Below are 19,214 nucleotides of genomic sequence, written 5' to 3'. Positions count from 1 at the left end.
ACCTCATCATCAAAACCGCAAACACATCATATACCAACGCCTGAACCCTATCTATCACTCTCATTGCCACTTCCCTAACAAGCACCTACAGTACTTGAACTATTCTCCTCACCCTAACAGGACAACCTCGCTTCCCAACCTTAATCAACATTAACGAAAACACCCCCACCCTATTAAACACAATCAAACAGCTCTCAATCGGCAGCCTACTCGCAGGATTTCTCATTACCAATAGCATCTCTCCCACCTCACCTCCCCAACTAACAATATCATCTCACCTAAAACTCTCAGCCCTGTACATAACCGCTCTAGGCTTCCTAGTAGCCTTGGATCTTACTCTTATAACCAATAAACTTAAAATGGATATCCCATCATACATATTTAAATTCTCTAACATACTAGGATATTTTCCCATTACAATTCATCGCACAGCTCCCTACCAAAACCTGCTTATAAGTCAAAACCCAGCTTCCCTTTTACTAGACTCAATCTGACTAGAAAAATCTATACCTAAAACAATCTCACACACCCACATTACCACCTGCATCCTCACAACCACTCAAAAAGGTATAATCAAATTTTATTTTCTCTCTTTCCTTATCCCTCTCACCCTAACCTTATTTCTAATAACGTAACCTATTACCCCGAGCAATCTCAATCACAATATACACACCAACAAACAATGTTCAACCAGTAACTACCACCAACCAACGCTCATAGTCATACAAAGCACCCACACCAATAGAATCCTCCCGAATTAACCCCGGCCCTTCTCCCTCAAAAATCACTCAACTCCCTATATTGTTAAAATTAACCACCACCACTAACCCATCAAAATCTAAAACTCATAAAATCAATCCTACCTCCATCTCTAACCCTACCAAAAGACTCCCCAGTATCTCAAACCCTGAACCCCATGCCTCAGGATACTCTTCAATAGCCATTGCCGTAGCGTAACCAAAAGCAACCATTATACCTCCCAAGTAATTTAAAAATACCATTAAACCCGTATAAGCTCCCCCATATCCTATTCTTGAGAGTGGTTGAGAAGATTGCACAATACATTTTTATGTAGGATTTTACACAAATATTATTCCCACTTTTCATGTATACATTACACAAAAGTTCATCTGTCATATTAGTGTAAAGCACTTAGGCTAGAAGTTTAAAAGTACTTTGTATTTATATAACATATATGAGAAATGCCTGGATCACCAATGGGAGAAAAGATTTCTTTCCCCATTGCAAGGTTCATGGCTGAGATCCCATAACAAAAGAAAGATGAACAAGAGAAAAGCATACATATGTGTTTAATATAAGTTCTGTGTGACACAGGAGCTTTCAGAAATGAAGACCCAAAAGAACAGGGAAATCTGTGTATTTTTATACTTTGGTTTGATGAAGAGCAGACAGTCACAGAAGTATGATTGGACAAAGGTTGGGGGGTATTATATGATGCTAATACACTGAGGGGAATTTAGCAAGGCCTGTTTGTTCAGCTTCTTCTTGGTATCTCTGTGTCTTTGGGTTCTTTCTTCTAAGGATAGGTAGAGCACCTGCTTCAGGGGAAGGTCAGAGAAGTATATTGTGGCCTGCTTTAGAGCAGAAAGGCAGAAGGTCAGAGAGTGACCTTTCTGCTTTTCAAGTTTTCTCAGTTTCCTTTAGCTTAAAAGAGTCAGTATGCCCCTGTATTTTGTATTTATACTGACTTAAAAGAGTCAGTATGCCCCTGTGAGTTTTGAGCTCTGTCAATCATTTTACATGATCTCTATTATTAAAGAAAGTAGGAAATAATTTATCTTAGGTCTGCCACAGCTAGAAATATAATGAGATTTATAGAGTTTTTTTTTTAAAAGACCTATTTTCAAGCAATTAATACCAGAATTGGTGAATACATGGTATAATGGTATTCCTACTCCAAAGCCTAAACACCTAAACACACAGATCTACATACCACAGCTACCTATTTGCCATCTATATGTACCCTTTAATGGGGGAGGCCTGAAAAGGAACTTTGCATACTTTAAATGAAGCTGTGTGCCTTAATTGGGGGGACAAAAAAAAAAAAAAAAACCTCAAGCTTTACAACTATGCTTTGGGTACAGTAGCATCTAATCATATGTGTATCTTTAAATTAATTAAAATTAAATAAAATTAGAAATTTAGCTCCTCAATTACACTAGTCACACCTCAAATGCTCAGTAACCACATATGGCTAGTAGCTGCCACACTGGACAGCTCAGATATAAGACATCTGGCATTTAGAAGGTTCTACTGGGCAGCACTGCTTTAAAATGAAAAGAGTCAATTTGAATCTTGACTCTCCTATTATCTATAAATTTTTAGCTGTTAGTTTCAATGTTATTAATAGCTACTTTTTTTTTTCGAGACAGAGTCTCTCTCTGTCACCCAGACTGGAGTACAGTGACACGATCTTGGCTCACTGCAAGCTCCACCTCCCAGGTTCATGCCATTCTCCTTCCTCAGCCTCCCGAGTAGCTGGGACTATAGGAGCCCGCCACCAGAGCTGGCTAATTTTTTTGTATTTTTAGTAGAGACGGGGTTTCACCGTGTTAGCCAGGACGGTCTTGATCTCCTGACCTCGTGATCCGCCCATCTCGGCCTCCCAAAGTGCTGGGATTACAGGCCTGAGCCACTGAGCCCGGCCATTAATAGCTAATATTTTTGTTTTTTTAAAGAGTTGAAGGCCTCACTATATTGCCTAAGCTGGATTCGAACTCCTAGGCTCAATCAGTCCTCCCACCTCAACCTCCCAAGTAACTGGGACTGCAGGCACATGCCACCATGCCCAACTTAATAACTACTTTTTGTTGAGAGTTTACTTGGGCCATTTTAACATTCATAACAATACTAGAAGACAGGTATTGTTGGCTCCATTTTATGAATGAACAAACTGAGGCTCAGACAAATTAATTCCCCAAGACTCAAAATAGTAAGTCTTAAAACTAGAGTTCACAGTGGCTTCAGTTTTCTTTTTTGTTCGGGGGAGGTAAGATCTACCTCCCAGATTGTGGTAGCAGAAAGTACCTGACAAAGTAGCTGGTTAACAATAGAGAGTTAAGAAGATATTTTCTTATGAATAAAGCATTAGAGTGAATGAATGGGATTCTTAACATAACTATTTGGTATATAAGTAAAATTATACTCATCATATTATTTTCCAAGAGCTGAAACTTACTGATTTTCTCATAATTTAGATTTAATCTTAGTTTATTCTGTTAGCTTAAGATGTCTGTAGTTGCTCCTTTGTCTTCAAATATTTTAACATGCGGCCAGGCACAGTGTTTCATGCCTGTAATCTGAGCACTTAGGGAGGCTGAGATGGGAAGATTGCTTGAGCTCAGGGGTTTAAGAACAGCCTGGACATGATAAAACCCTATCTCTACAAAAAATACAAAAATTAGCCAGGTGTAGTGACACATGCCACATGCCTGTTGTCCCAGCTACCTGGGGGGCTAAGGCAGGAGATGCTTGAGCCCAGGAGGTTGACGCTGCAAGTGAGCTGTGTTTGTGCCGCTGGACTCTGGCCTGAGAGACGAAGTGAGACCTTATCTCAAATGTATAAATTTGTATATATGTATGAGCATGCAACCAACTCTCTTGTTTTTCAGAACAGTGTAAAATTTTACATTTATCATTAAACCTCATACTTGTGGAATTCTGAAGATTTTTATTCTTACCTGAGTAATTTTGGAAAACAAGATTTGTTATTCCTTTCATGATTGAGTTGTGTAACTGAGAACATCAAACAATTTTAACTTTTCCCAACTTGATGCAAAAAATATGAATACTCTCATTTTGGTCACAGGATTTTAGGTTAAATGTCATTTCTTAAAATTCTTAATTGAGCCTGATTAACACAATGAAATACACCTGCCTCATCCCCAGACATTATTTAAAAATAAAGGAGCTGGGCACAGTGGCTTTTGCCTGTAATCCCAGCACTTTGGGAGGCTGAGGTGGGAGGATTGCGTGAGCCCAGGAGTTTGAGACCAGCCTGGGCAACCTAGCGAGACCTTGACTCACTACTCGGGAAACTAAGGTGGGAGGATCACTTGAGCCCAGGAGTTGGAAGCTTCAGTGAGCTGTGATCATACCACTGCCCTCCAGGCTGAGTGACAGAGTGAGACCTGTCTCAAGAAATAAAATAAGGCAATTCCTCTTTCTCATGCACCTTTTCCTAGGCTTTTTCATTGTATGAATAAGTGAATTGGAAAAGTTGGTTAATCAGATTATCCCAAAGAAAGTAGCATTTTAAAATGAATTTTTAATTATCCATCTCAACAAAAGGAATTACAACATAACTAATGTGTCTAGTGGGATAAAAGGAATTCTGTTAAAAGGATAAGGGGTTTTTGAGCTCACATCTCTTGATTCTTCAACCATTTAACTACTTGCCTTGTAGGTTTGCTGAATCTGTTACTTGCTTTAAAATATACATTTACCTGGACGGTTAACAAACGTTTCTAAACCAAAATGTCTGATGTGATTACAGTAACTTATCATTATCCTTGTTTTTCCTTATATCTGTAGCATTATATAATTTTCAAAGCAAATTGCAAAGTATTTTCATAAATAAATGTCCCATTATTTAAATCTCTAAAGGTCAGATTTTTGATAGCACTTGCAATCTGAGATATAGTCATAAACCTGAAACAATATATTACCAAGTACTAAGTTAAACACTTTAAGTATCATGTAACCCTCAAAGCAACCCTATAAATTAGTAGTAGTGTCTTCATTTTACAGATGAAGAAACTAAGACTGACAGATGAAATTAACTTCTCAAAGTCACAGAGCCTATAAGGGGACAGCAGTTAAAGGGGAAAAGAGAGAAGAAAAAGAGAAGGAAAGAAATAAAAAATATAACATGCTAAGCATTCTAATGCCATTTAACAAAGAGGCAAGCAGTAATATACATTAAACTTGCCTATCTTGATGGTCATCCTTAAGAGAGTAGTTAATAAAGTTTATGAAGGAAGGGAAACTTAGTTTAGTAAAATGTCCCCAGCAAAAAAATCATTTACATTTTTGGCATTTGAAAGGTGTTTTGATTTAAAAAACTGAGGTAATAATGTAGAAAAGACTGGAACGTGGTCATTCCTTTTTGTATTTCAGAACTAGACTGCACGTTATGTCAGAGATTCCTTGAGGTATGTGAGTTAAAGATTCCTTGAGGTCGGTTTATCAAGCTCATGTGACACCCTTCTGGCCTGCTGGTCCCTATGTACAGTAATCTTTTAGGAATAACCAAGCTAGAGCTTAATTGTTAGGGAAACAAATTTGATTTTTTTTAAGACAGGGTCTCACTTTATCATCCGGACTGGAGTGTAGTGGTGCAGTCACTGCTCACTGCAGCCTGAAACTCCTAGGCTCGGGTGATTCTCCTGCCTCAACCTCCCGAATACAGGGACATGCCACTATGCCTAGCTAATTTTTGTGTTTTTCATAGAGATGGTGTCTCACCATGTTGCCCAGGCTGGTCTTGAACTCCTGGGCTCAAGCAGTCCTCCCGCCTTAGCCTCCCAAAGTGCAGGGATTGCCAGCATGAGTCACCACGCCCGGCCACAGATTTCTTCTTGTTCGTAAAGATAGATCTTAACTGTAAGATACCATATGAACAGTTTTAAAAGATGAGAAATTAATATAGTGAGATAAGTAAGAACATGAAGCTGGGAATTAGATGAGGGTACAAATCCCAGCTCATCCACTTTGTAGCTTTGCGACTTTGGAAAGATATGTAATCTGTTAGTTTTAGTGTCTTCATTAGTAAAAGAGGGATACAACTCTATCTCTTAAGTCTGCTTTGAGTATGTAAATGTTTAACATATACAGTTGATCCTTGAACAACATGGAGGTTAGGGGCACTGACGCTCCACTCCCCTGTGCATATAAAAATCTGCATATAACTTTTGACTCCCTAAAAACTTAACTACTGTAATTGTGTACTGTTGACCAGAAGCCTTACTGATAACAGTCAATTAACACTTATTTTGTATATGTATTGTATACTGTATTCTTACAATAAAGTAAGCTAGAGGAAAGAATATGTTATTTAAAAAAAATCATAAGGAAGAGAAAATGTATTTACTATTTATTAAGTGGAAGTGGATCATCAGAAAGGTCTGTCTTTGTTATCTTCACATTGAGTAGGCTAAGGAGGAAGAGGAAGAGTTAGTCTTGCTGTTTCAGGTAGCAGAGGCAGAAGAGGTGGAGGAGGTGGTAGGGGAAGCAAGAAAGGCAGGTACACTCAGTGTAACTTTTGTAGAAAAAAAATCTGCCTATAACTGGACCTACGCAGTTCAAACTGTGTTGTTCAAGAGTTAACTGTACTTGGTAAATAGTAAACAACCATGAATATTCATTAACTTTTAAGGTAATACTATTAACATTTTTTGTTTAATAGTTTTTAAAAAGTACACTACTGTAAACATTATCCTGTTAAGTTGTGGGAAATAGAATCTCCTAATAATTTTAAGCCATCATATTCCTCTGACAATAGCCATGCCATTTTGTGTTCCCAGGGCCAAGGAGAAGACAGAAACCTGTTTGGCTTGAGGAATGTTATGAAATTGTTTTGGTATCACAATATATGCCATCATCATTGGAGTAATTAATGTGATGTTTCAACTCCAGTTCTTAAAGGAGTAACTTTCCCAAAAGTTTAACTAGGTTGATTTCTACATTGAAAATTGTTTGCATTTCCCTTCTGGTTCAGCCAGTTAATACCATCACCTTAATAGCCCATATTTCATACCAAGTAGCAGAAGTGTTTTTAGGAGAGATGAGAGAAATGAGCTGCAAGTACCTATTTTATTTTCATTTTATTAATTCATTAGATATTTACTGAGTTCTTTCTTTTCTTTGGGTGATACACACTGGGTATCGTTGACAAATAAATGTGTTATCTGTTCTTATTAATCTAAAAATTGAGGGAATTGTATACAAAGGTGTGTATCCTTGATGATATCTAGTAATATTATGCACATCTGGCCGCTCAACATTTGAAAGCCACCATTTGGATCAGGTTCTGCATACTTTCTTGGCACTACTTAGGAGTACTGCTAAGAACTTTAAGTGCCTTCTGCTATGTCTAACAATAGTTAAAAATAAAACTTCTGGACGTTGAAGGAGTATGTTTAATTTTGTTTTTCCAAAACAAATAGAGCTTTTAAGTTTTGTGCTTTTCTACTCTGGTGAACCTATGTGGTCTCTTTAAACAAGCATTGCATTAGGAAACCTGGGTTCTGATCTCTGCTTAGTGATTGTTAGTTTGGAAAATCAACCTTCCTGAGCCTCCGTTTCATGATTTGTAAAATGGAGATAAAACAATCTGTTGTGCCTATTTTTCAAGATTCTTGTGAAGATTAAATAAAAATGTGAAGTATAAACTGAAAGTCTGGAAAGAAATTTAAGACATGAATAATTTAGTGAGGAAATCCCACTCACTTGATAGGTAGAAAGTAGTAGATCCTAGAAATATTGGTGTTTACACACTGTACAGATTAGATAGAGTGACTTAATACTGGTTTCTAAAAGTGTTTGTATTTCTTCCTATTGAAGGAGGAGTAGAAGCAGGGCAATATGTGCATCAGCTTGTTAGAATTTGTGTCTTTTTTTTTTTTAGAATATTTCAACTGTTAAAAGATAACATTACTTTGGCTACTTTTGTCCTAGGAATAAATAATTATATATGTTCTTAGAAATACTCTTTAAAAAAATGTAGAATCTACAAATGATCTTACTTAACTTCACATTGTAGGTTTGTATACTGATTAGTTTTAACTTTTTTATATTTATGGATTTAACATGGATTCATTTTTAAAGACATACTATATAGGGAAAAATTCTATTTGAAAATTGACATTTGCTTAAATCATAGCAATAAATGAGAAAGATGTCACATAGTTTTAACATTAATTTTTATGCTATGTGTAGAAAATCTGAAGGATTTAATTATTTCTCTTCTGTTTCTGTATGATTTCAGTCTGAATCTAAACTTTATAATGGCTCAGAGAAGGACAGTTCAACTTCAAGCAAACTCACAAAAAAAGAATCTCTTAAGGTTAGTTTCCAGTTATTTCTGAAAGGTAATTTACATTGTGCTTTGCATGTGTGTTTGGAAGTAGGCTAATAAGATAAATATATATGTGTGTTCCTAAAGAAAGAAAAAACATCCAGTGGTACAGACAGGCAGGCACACATAGAAAATGTTAATATTTGTATGGTACACTGTGGTCAACTGATAAGGCTGATTGATGAGTGTCCCAGAGCAGACTGCTTCAGGCCTCAAATGGCAGCTGCAGAGGCTGAGGACTTGATATCTTTACACAGATGTATCCGAACTAGGTATATCATCCCTGTGTTGTGGAACTCCTGATGGGAACTCTGGCACCCATTGAATTTAGAGATTACTAACTCCTGGGTCATGGCCTGAACTTGACCTGCATAATGTTTTAAAATTTTGACCCAACAGTTAATTAAAAGTTCAGCTATCCAATTTCTCTGAGAAATATGTAGCATTGGGCTTACCTTCCTGAGTGGCCATAGAATCTGGAGTTTAAGAAACACTTGCTTTCCAACTGGCTCTGGTTCCTGCCTAGTCTATTTTACCATTTGTGTTCCATGCCTGGTCCTATATATATTTGTATTTGCATCCCATATTAAATCAGATAGATTAATAAAGACCAAAATCTAAAGTTTTGAGGGTATAGAATTATTAAAATTGTATTATGTCTAGTCTGTTTATCATTAAATGCAACTTTTCTGGCATAAGATTTTGTTAGTTTTTAAAAATGTAGTCACTAATAGGTTATCATCACTCTTCCCCTATCCAAATTATAACAACAAAGCAACAATAAGACCTCATTAGTCCACTGCTGATTCCCCAAATGATTAGAATTAACTTACTTATGAAGGTGAAACTTTGATATTTTGGATAAACTAATTTTATAGTTATGGTTTCTTAATTATGTATAACTTACATATTAGTATTGGGAAAGAGAACAAAACTTCAATTGCAAACAGTTGTGGCGTTCTTTGTTATCTGAAAAAATTGGTAACAGAGAAGGTTTCTATCAGTAAGAGAATATATTAATAAATATTTTAGAAGTAGTATAGGCCAGTGGTTAAAAGAATAGCTTTGGGAGCTAGTCTGCCTCTGTTTCAATGCTGACCCTACAATTTACTAAATGTGTGATTCTGAGCAGGTTACTCTCTCTGCCTCAGTTTTCTTATCTATAAAACAAGGACAATAATACTTCTACTTCACAAGGTTGTTGTGAGGGTTAAATGAGGTAATGACAATACAAGTAAAGGGCTTAGAACTGTGGCTGGTTCACAGAATGCCCTCAGTGTTAGAGCGCTTATTATTTTAATTTGCAGTAGGAATCCTATGTAACACTTAAAAGAATGAGAATGATACAGACGTGAATACTCTTCAAAAAATGTTTACTTGGGAAACTTTTTGCATGCTAAACACAAAATGTAAATGTTTTATAGGTTGTTACTTAGAAAAGGTCTGAAAAGACAGTGTTTTCCAGAAGATTAACAGTCATCAATTTAGAGGATTGGAATAGGATGGGGTATAATAAAAATGGCTTCTAGCTTTATGTTTGAAATTTTTATTGTGAGATTGTGTTAATGCATTGTGTAATTAAAAAGAGGTAAAATTGGCCAGGTGTGGTGGCTCACGCCTGTAATCCCAGCACTTTGAGAGGTGGGCGGATCACTTGAGGCCAGGAGTTCAAGACTATTCTGACCAACATGGTGAAACCTCATCTCTACAAAAAATACAAAACTTAGCCGGGCATGGTGGCATATGCCTATAATCCCAGCTGCTTGGGAGGCCGAGGCACAAGAATTGCCTTAACCCAGGAGATGGAGGTTCAGTGAGCTGAGATTCTGCCACTGCACCCCAGCCTGGGTTACAGAGTGAGACTGTCTCAAAAAAAAAAAAAAGTAAAATTATTTAAAAGATATGTAGAACTGCACTAGTGATCAGAAAAACTAGATTCTAACCTTGGTTGTCTAAGACTAACTCCTGCTAAGAAAAAAAAATATATAGAGAGAGAGTATTTTTATTGTCAGATTCTGGAATTCTAAAGCGGTTTAGAATTTTATACTATACTCTCACCATTATAGTATGAAATTCTAAACCTCTTTAGAATACTAGACTATTAGGATAAAAGACAGTGTGGTGATTCCACAAAGACCTAAAGACAGAACTATGTGACCTAGCAATCCCATTACTGGGTATATACCCAAAGGAATGTAATCGTTCTATTATAAAGACACATGCATGTGTATATTCATTGCAGCACTATTCACAATAGCAAAGACATGGAATCATCCTAAATGCCCATCAATGAGTGACTGGGTAAAGAAAATATGGTACACCGTGAAATATTATATAGCCATAATAAAGAATGAGATCATGTCTTTTACAGAGACATGGATGGAGCTGGAGGGCATTATCCTTAGCAAACTAACTCAGAAACAGAAAAACCAATACTGCATGTTCTGACTTAGAAGTGGAAACAAAATCATGAGAACACATGGACACACAGAGGGAAAGGGAAACAGCCCACACTGGAGCCTTTCAGAGGGTGAGGGTGGGAGGAAGGAGAGGATCAGGAAAAGTAAGTAATGGGTACTAGGCTTAATACCTGAGTGATAAAATATGTACAACAAACCCCCATGACACAGGTTTACCTATATAACAAACCTGCATTTGTACCCCTGAACTTAAAATAAATTGCTCATTTCTGTTGAGTTTTTAGCTTTTCTATTATTTCTATAAAATAGGTACAAAAGAAAAATTACCGAGAAGAAAAGAAAAGAGCCACAAAGGAGCTGCTCAGTACAATCACAGATCCTTCTGTTATTGTTATGGCTGATTGGTTGAAGGTCAGTGTGTTTTGAATCATGAATTCAGATTGCTGGATGTTCACTTACTGGAATGGAAAAGCCCAGAGTATACCTAAAGCCTGCAAGACAAAAACAACTCCTAAGATGATTGTTTTTCACTGGCAAAGAAACTATTATTGTATTCCCGGAGGTTCTGTGTTCCCATCTTAATGAAGAGAAGGAATCTTAATGTCTTTCTTAACAGTAGCATCAATTACATACAGTATAGCAGTTCTTTTAAAAAAGCTTTTAGATTTGTGTGATATGTTGTCTAATACAATGTGCTGTAAAAAATATGTTGCTTGCTATTCCAATTATTGTTAAGTATTACCGTACACTTAGTATATTATTGAAAAGATGAGACAAATTTAATATAAAAGCTATTTTAAAATAGTTGGATACATAATATATTTTTTAAAAATGAAAATTGTTAATTATCAGACAAGCACACATTGCTGTTTCCGGACCCTATTCTTTTGGCCTCTGGTTATTTTTATTTCCTTTTCTTTCATCCTGGTCACTCTATCCTCTTTCTCATTCTTATCTGAAAGACAGCTGTAGGAATGCTAAGTTTAAGAATGATCTTGTAGGACTCTGACTCACAGGAAATTTTAGTACTTGGCGTGTACCTGAGAATCACTCCAACCCTGAAAACTTTCCACTTTTGCCAAGACTTACTAAGGCCTCTGACCTCGTAAGCCTTATGAGATCTGTCACAGGACTCCCCTCACTAAAATGAGAGTCTAGTGATAGTTTCCCTGACAATTCAGGTAACTAATTCTAGGGTTTTCAATCTTGTGCTAATAACACCTTCCAACTTGTTTTGACTCTACTTAGAAGTGCGTTAGCTCAAGATCTCACTTAGGTTTTTCAGAGTTAAAGCTGCCCTCTATTAAGTCCCCAACACATTCTCTGGCTGACTTTCTCTACCTTACCTTCCTTCTGATAATTTGTCCTCCGTGTTCTGTTGCATCTCCATGATGCAAAATGTTATTTTAGAGTACCTGTCTTCCTTTCGCCTCTCTTGTCTTACCATTCTTTTACTTATACGCATATCTTAGATTTTCTCTTTTCTTCATGCCTGGTTCCAAACTCCTTCTTTCTAAATGTTTCTTGTTGAGAGTTACGGTGGTATGCCTATTTGGGGGATTATGGAATCCTGTATTATTTCATACTTCATGTAGGTGCATTGAAATAACAGATGTTTTACAGTAAATAAAAGTATAATTCTTATTTTTGATCTAAATATTAATATCATTTCACTATTTTGAATTCACTGAATTGCATAGATACAATTTTAATAGGTGATGGAAATAGAAATTTATAGAAAAAGTAGTTTTAGACTTACTATTGACATAGCGTTAAACCCTAGGATAAGGAACATTTTATGAGAGTATAGGGATTCATGTAACTTGTATTTTAAAATATCCTCCAGTAAATTTATATGGCATACTTTATGTAATTACTGGGAACAAAGTAATTTGAATAAGGTAATTTTAGGGGCTAGGAGGAAATTATTTTCTCTTCCTACCACTCACCAAATACTTAGGGAATGCCTAGTGTGTGCCAGCAGTGTTTTCAGCACTGTTGATGTGGTAAAGGGGAAAAATTATTTTAAGCAGAATCATCATATACACACAAATAAGATTATAGCCATGATCAATGTTACAAAAAGAAGAATCTCAGTACTAGGAAAGTATATTTTAATGGCCCTGACCTGGTCAGGGAGATTAGGAAAATTATTCTACTTAGTACACTATTTCGAAACTGTTGGCCTGTCTCTCACTAAAATTTAAGTGTCTTAGAAACAAGAGCCGTGTCATTTTCATGTCTGTTTGCTGTGCTTGCCATGTAGTGGCTTTTAAATAAAATATTTAAAGTGTGCATGTTATGGAAATTTTAGATTAAAACATTGTATTTGCAATTTTTTGGTTTGGACCTTGGAGAACAGATCTTCATTTTTAAAATAAATTTATCTTTCTGTAGATTCGTGGTACTCTAAAGAGCTGGACCAAGTTATGGTGTGTGTTGAAACCTGGGGTGCTACTGATCTATAAAACCCAAAAAAATGGTCAGTGGGTAGGAACAGTTCTTCTGAATGCCTGTGAAATCATTGAACGTCCATCAAAAAAGGATGGCTTTTGTTTCAAACTTTTCCATCCTTTGGAGCAATCTATTTGGGCAGTGAAGGTATGTAAGCGCTTGTTATATAGGTGAAAGGTAAAGATGATAATCCATGAATAGAACTGAGATAAATCAATCAAATGAGATTCGTCCTCTGCCAGGACTTATAAATCTGTTGTGCTTTCCAGTGCATTATTCCCCATTCTGCCTCTACTCACAACAAAATGTGCACCAAAAAACTTTACCTTTGAGGTCTAACTTTTTATATTGCATCTTTTTATCTCTTTTGCCCTTGGGGATTCAATTTGTACTATGTTTTTCAGTTTGTAATTACTAACTCACCTTTGTAACATTGTATTATATTTATTGTTGTTGGTTTTGTTTTGTTTCCGGCGGCCCGCCCCATGTTTTTTCTCTTTATCAAAATGGTAAGTAGAATTCCCTGGAACAGAAATTGCCTTTTTTTCTTTTTTTTTCTTTTTTTTTTTTGTGGTCTTTCCTGTAGTGATGCAAAGGTATGATGGGAAGCCTATTATAAGCAGAAGCAATCTTATTTACTCTTTTAAAAAAAAATTTTTTTTTTAATTACTTACTCTTGAGAAAGAGGTTTCTTTAAAGATGAAGCATTAATGTTTTTTATAACTGAAAAGCATTACTGTGGCTGGGTGCAGTGGCTCATTCCTGTAATCTCAGCACTTTGGTAGGCCAGGGCAGTTGGATCGCTTGAGCTCAGGAGTTCGAGACCAGCCTGGGCAACATAGTGAAACTGCGTCTCTATAAAAAATACAAAAATTAGCCGAGTATGGTGACATGTACCTGTAGTCCCAGCTATTCAGGAGTCTGTGGTGGGAGGATCACTTGAGCTTGGGAGGTCAAGGAGGTTTCAGTGAGCCATGAGCATGCCACTGCACTTCAGCCTGTGCAACAGAGCAAGACCCTGTCTCAAAAAAAAAAGTATTATACTAACAGAATAAATGAGTCAAGTTTAAGTGGTTTTGTGTATGTATGTGTGTTTTTTAGGCAAGATTTTACTATCACCTAGGCTAGACTGCAGTGGCATGATCATTGCTCACTGCAGCCTGAACCTTCTGTGCTTAAGCAGTTCTCCCACCCCAGCCTCCCAAGTAGCTAAGACCACAGGCACATGCCACCATGCTCAGCTAATTTTTAAAAAAAAATTTTTGTAGAGATGGGGTCTTTCTATGTTGCCCAGGCTGGTCTTGATTTCCTGGGCCCTCCTGCCTCAGCCTCCCAAAGTGCTGGGATTACAGATGTGAGCCACCATGCCTAGCCTAGTTTAAGTTTTTACAAAATGATCATTGCTTTAGTTCTAAGAAGGCCAGTTATTGTAGAATAAAGAAGTTAGAATTTCTCCTTTAGGGAAAACCACCTCATTGAGATTACGGTTAACGAAAAGTAGCTTAATCCTTTTTGTGGGGCGGGGAGGGTATTGCTTAATAATGCAATATACATACACCTAGGAAAAAACTTGTACTTTTTAATCTTTATTTCAGTAGCCTGGAGTCACAGCAAGAATAAATTTGGGATTACCGAGTTAGTTCCATTCTGAGGTTAGGTGCTTCCCGCAGGGGAAAGAATTTAAACCCCCGAACCTCTGACATTTATATATTAAGTGATTCTCAAGTGGAGAAAATGACTTTCAAAACCTTTTTAAACAACAACAACAAAATATATGTATACATATACACATATACAAAAATACTATATATACACACATATGTGTGTGTGTATATAAATATAGTATTCTACTACTCTTAGGAATTGCAAGCATTAAAATAAATTTTAAGCCATTAATGATTTTAATGTCAAATTTATAATATTTAATTCTTACTATTGGAAGAAGAGAGAAATCTGTATAATTATATAAATACTTCCCACAAGCAAAACCTACTTAGGATATTGTTTAAATATTTTGGAAGCCAGTGTTTATGATTAGGAAATAGTAACAGCTATGAGTTCATGTCAGGTACTTTAGTATTTTACATGAAATCATTTATTTAATTCTCATACCTATAAGGAAGATACAGTTTCTTCCCATTATACACATAAAGAGATTGAACTCTGTTTTTCTAGCATGGAGCCATGATTGAAACCCAGGCGGTCTGATTCCATGTCCCACTGTATACTGGTTTTAGGAACTGGCCCATAAATTGTAAAGCTATTTGAAAATGCAGAATATTACGGAATTTGTTAAAGCCATATTAATTTTTTTTCTGTTTTCATTTTGAATCTACATCTTTACTTTCTGACGTTTTATGCGTTTTGGAAATCTGTTTTGTTTTTTGACCTGATAACTTTAAAGAACCCTTTGAAAACAACTTAAAAATTAAGCTTTTGTATCAAAATTATATTTTAAATTCAATACTTAGTTTCCTTTCTATTGTGTCTACCTAAGTTTAGCATTGGTGATATTAATTAGTGTTGGTATTGTATACTTATAAAACAACCCTAGCCAAAAACAACAACAGAATGTCTTTTTCTTTCATGTTTCTGGAAAAATAAAATCAGCTTATATAGTTGGTGTTTAAAAACAGGTATATGTCATTGGTTTTAAAGTAGAGATTTATTTTTCCTTAGACCCAGTTAAAATTCATTTCTCTTTTTCTTTTGAATTATAATTCTATTTCCAGATGCTTTCTTTAGCCTTCTAGAAATTTAGTATTTCTTATCTCATTAGTTGTATCCATGGGATGGACATTGTTAAGTTAAAATTTGGTTTAATATGGTAAATTGCAGGTTCTTTTTAGTATGTAAGCAATATATAGAGGTAATATTTAAGTGATAATTTGTTCAGTTTTCTGCTAAGGAGATATATTTGTTAGAAAATTTTTCTTAATACTTAACATTTGCATTATCAAGAATGATGAAATTAAAGCTTATTTGCTTTTAGATTATAATCCATACCTGATTTAGATTATTACAGATAATATTGGATAGTATAAAGTTGAGATCTCATAATACTTACTCTCTACCATTTATTTTGTTTATTTTGTTATTAAGGGTCCAAAAGGTGAAGCGGTTGGATCCATTACTCAGCCCTTACCTAGCAGTTATTTGATCATCCGAGCTACTTCAGAGTCAGATGGTAAGTATAGTTTTTGATGGATTGGATTTTGGTCTTCATTTTTAAGAGTTTTTTTGTGCCACTTTGTATTATTCTGGGGAAATATATTTTTAGTATGGCATTTGCAGCAGAAGCATGGTAACCGTAAATTGCTTTGAATGCTAAATATATGAGTAACTTAATAGACAAATAGGGAAATCTGATAGAAAGGAAGCATTGTGTGATTTATCAATGAGTTAGCAGTTCAGAGTTTTCTTCTTCATCCTCCATGGACATATTAACACCTTTTAACTTGTTAGTGATCTTTATGGTAACTCATGTTTTATTTTAAAGATACATTTAATACTTTTTATATTTTACTACTAAATGTTACCATTTATGAGACATATACTGTTTTTTGTTTTGTTTTGTTTTTACATAAGACATTCGAGTACAACCTTTTTTATTCCTCCTTTAATACTTAATTCATGAAGCAAATATGGGGAGAGAAAAACTTAAGTGATATCAAGGTAGTTTTCAAATCTTAATAACAGATTTTGTCCTCACTTTCATGCTTTCATGTTTCGTAGTTTAGACAAGGTTGGTGTAGGGAATCTTGTAACCTTCCAAAGTTTACTTTTATCTGATGTTTTTTTGCTTGTTTGTTTGTTTGTTTTTGTGTTTGAGATGGAGTCTCGCTCTGTTGCCAGGCTGGAGTGCAGTGGCACGATCTCAGCTCACTGCAACCTCCGACTCCCTGGTACAAGCCATTCTCCTCTCTTAGCCTCCCGAGTAGCTGGGACTACAGGCACACGCCACCACGCCCAGCTAATTTTTGTATTTTTAGTAGAGGCAGGGTTTCACCATGTTGGTCAGGATGGTCTCACACTCGACCTCATGATCCACTTGCCTTGGCCTCCCAAAGTGCTGGGATTACAGGTGTGAGCCACCACACCTGGCCTCAGATGATTTTTTTTAATTAAAATATAGGTATGAGCTTTCAATATGAAAATGCTTTACTTGACTGATATTCCCAGCAAATCTTGAAGTGATATATATGAAAATTAAGAGCCCCAAATATAAGTGAAAAGTTTTCTGCTAATTCACTTTTAAATTTTTATTTAAAAAATAAAACTATTAATGTTTCTCTTAACTAATATGGCAGTTAATAGTAGCATTATATAGGCATTTTCCTGACTTAAAAAGTTTCAGACAAACAAGTAGAATGGATGTTAATCTTAAGGATAGACCTCCTATTATCAAAAACAGTTACTTCAGATAGTTTGTTTATAGTAGAACCATAAATCCTCCAGTATATTTTATGTACCTTGCTTGATACCTTCAAATTACACTGCTTGTTAATGTCCTAAGATTTGAAAAATAAAGTATGTTTATTTTAGATTGGGTATACTTTCTAATGCATGCTGTATACTATTCATTTATCAGTGGTTTGTAGCTGCTTAGTATGTGAAAAGCATTTGGAAAACTGAAAGATTGCATTAAAAAGTTCTAGCAGATGTTATGTTCAGATTAACTTTTCTAGTGCATGTTTCTCAAAGAAATAGTGGTAACAGGGTAAGTTAAGATGCATGCTAGTTTCATAGTTTTAAAAATTATACTGCTTGTGAATCTGTGTTCATTTAGGAAGGTGCTGGATGGACGCTTTGGAGCTGGCTTTGAAATGTTCTAGTCTTCTTAAACGTACAATGATCAGAGAAGGAAAGGAACATGACCTAAGCGTTTCATCAGATAGCACACATGTAACTTTCTATGGCTTACTACGTGCTAACAATCTCCACAGTGGTGACAACTTCCAGTAAGTAGATATTGCCACTGATTTGGTAATGTTTCAGAGACTGTGCTGTTCACAAAATTAGTTGGCAGGCCTAGAATTTTAGTAGTGTATCTAGGACTGAAATTTGCATATCTTCCTATTAGCCTAAGACCTGGCTTAAAATTTGTTTAGCTGCTATAATCAGGTGTAGAAATGTATTTCCTTAGGGATTCCAGCCAATGTGATTTACTTTATCTTTCCCAAATATAGCCATGCTAATTATTCACCTCGTCTGTGCATGATGTTCCTTCTATTAAGAATGATTTCTGCCTGATCTTCAAGATCAGTCTCAAATATTACATCATATGTGAAGCTTTATAACTATGAGACATAATCTGTCTTTCTATAGAGTAACACGTTTTTAGTAATGGCACTGGACTTACTCTACCTGGTATTTGTGAAATTCATTTATATCCTGTTTGGAATGAAACTGTGTCCTATTTGTGGTTTTATTCCCTGAAGCATTTATTGTAGTTAACACTAAAAAAGCATTTCTCCAAGGAAACTGGGCAGTAGTGCAAAGACTTTCTTGAGATTCAGGTCTTTTTGTTGCTTTGCAGGAAAAACATCAGACTTTTCCATTTCCTCCTTTTCCCCACCCCTTGTTTTCTGCTCTGTAGTTACTTTCATCAGCATTGAGGTTGCTCTTCTCAAAGTTAGACTGCTATTCTCCTCTTCTCCATGTAGCCTGATTTAAACATTTCTTCCCTATCCTTTTGCCTGTTTCTTTTTTTTTCTCTCTCTGTATTACTTTAAAAAAATGTTTAGAGCCAGGGTCTCACTCTGTTGCCCAGGCTGCAGTGCAGTGACACAGTCATAGCCCACCGTAACCTGGAACTCCTGGGCTCAAGCTGATCTTCCAGTCTCAACCTCCCCAGTAGCTAGAACTACAGGCCTGTATTACCACACTGAGCTGGCTTGCTTATTTATTTATTTATTTATTTATTTATTGAGACATAGTCTCACTATGTTGCCCAGGTTTTTTGGCTTTTTTTTTTCTTTTTTTCCCCACTCTCTTGAAAATCTCCATTACCTGACCTTTTATCTTATTTCTTTGCAGACCTACAATCTGGAGCTTTATCTTAATCCCAAATACCTGGTGCCTGAGTGAGATAGGATGGAATGGGGTGGGCTACTGACAGAGGAATGGGTATTTGTTGGAACCTCTTTCCAAGACTTTCCCCTTTTTGTACAGACTATTTACCCTAATCACTTTAAGTGAGAATAGGGTAGATTCAGCAAAACTTACTTGATTTTAGTCCA

General features: G+C 35.9%; 1 protein-coding gene across 2 annotated transcripts in view; it reads left to right on the top strand.

Annotated features, from left to right (window-relative positions):
* The window catches only part of OSBPL8 (oxysterol binding protein like 8), an 82,481-nt gene that overhangs the window by 22,220 nt on the left and 41,047 nt on the right, over positions 1-19,214 (top strand). For both annotated transcript variants that reach the window (XM_021922632.2, XM_017946019.3), the window contains exons 3-7: positions 8,009-8,086; positions 10,828-10,929; positions 12,916-13,119; positions 16,075-16,159; positions 17,762-17,933. In XM_021922632.2, coding sequence (XP_021778324.1) covers positions 8,009-8,086; positions 10,828-10,929; positions 12,916-13,119; positions 16,075-16,159; positions 17,762-17,933 — 641 coding nt within the window. The remainder of the gene's footprint in view (positions 1-8,008; positions 8,087-10,827; positions 10,930-12,915; positions 13,120-16,074; positions 16,160-17,761; positions 17,934-19,214) is intronic.

This window comes from Papio anubis, chromosome 9 (assembly GCF_008728515.1).
Source record: "Papio anubis isolate 15944 chromosome 9, Panubis1.0, whole genome shotgun sequence".
Lineage (NCBI taxonomy): Eukaryota > Metazoa > Chordata > Mammalia > Primates > Cercopithecidae > Papio > Papio anubis.
The sequence above is the reverse complement of the archived record's forward strand: the minus strand, read 5'-3'. Positions and strand labels throughout refer to the sequence as shown.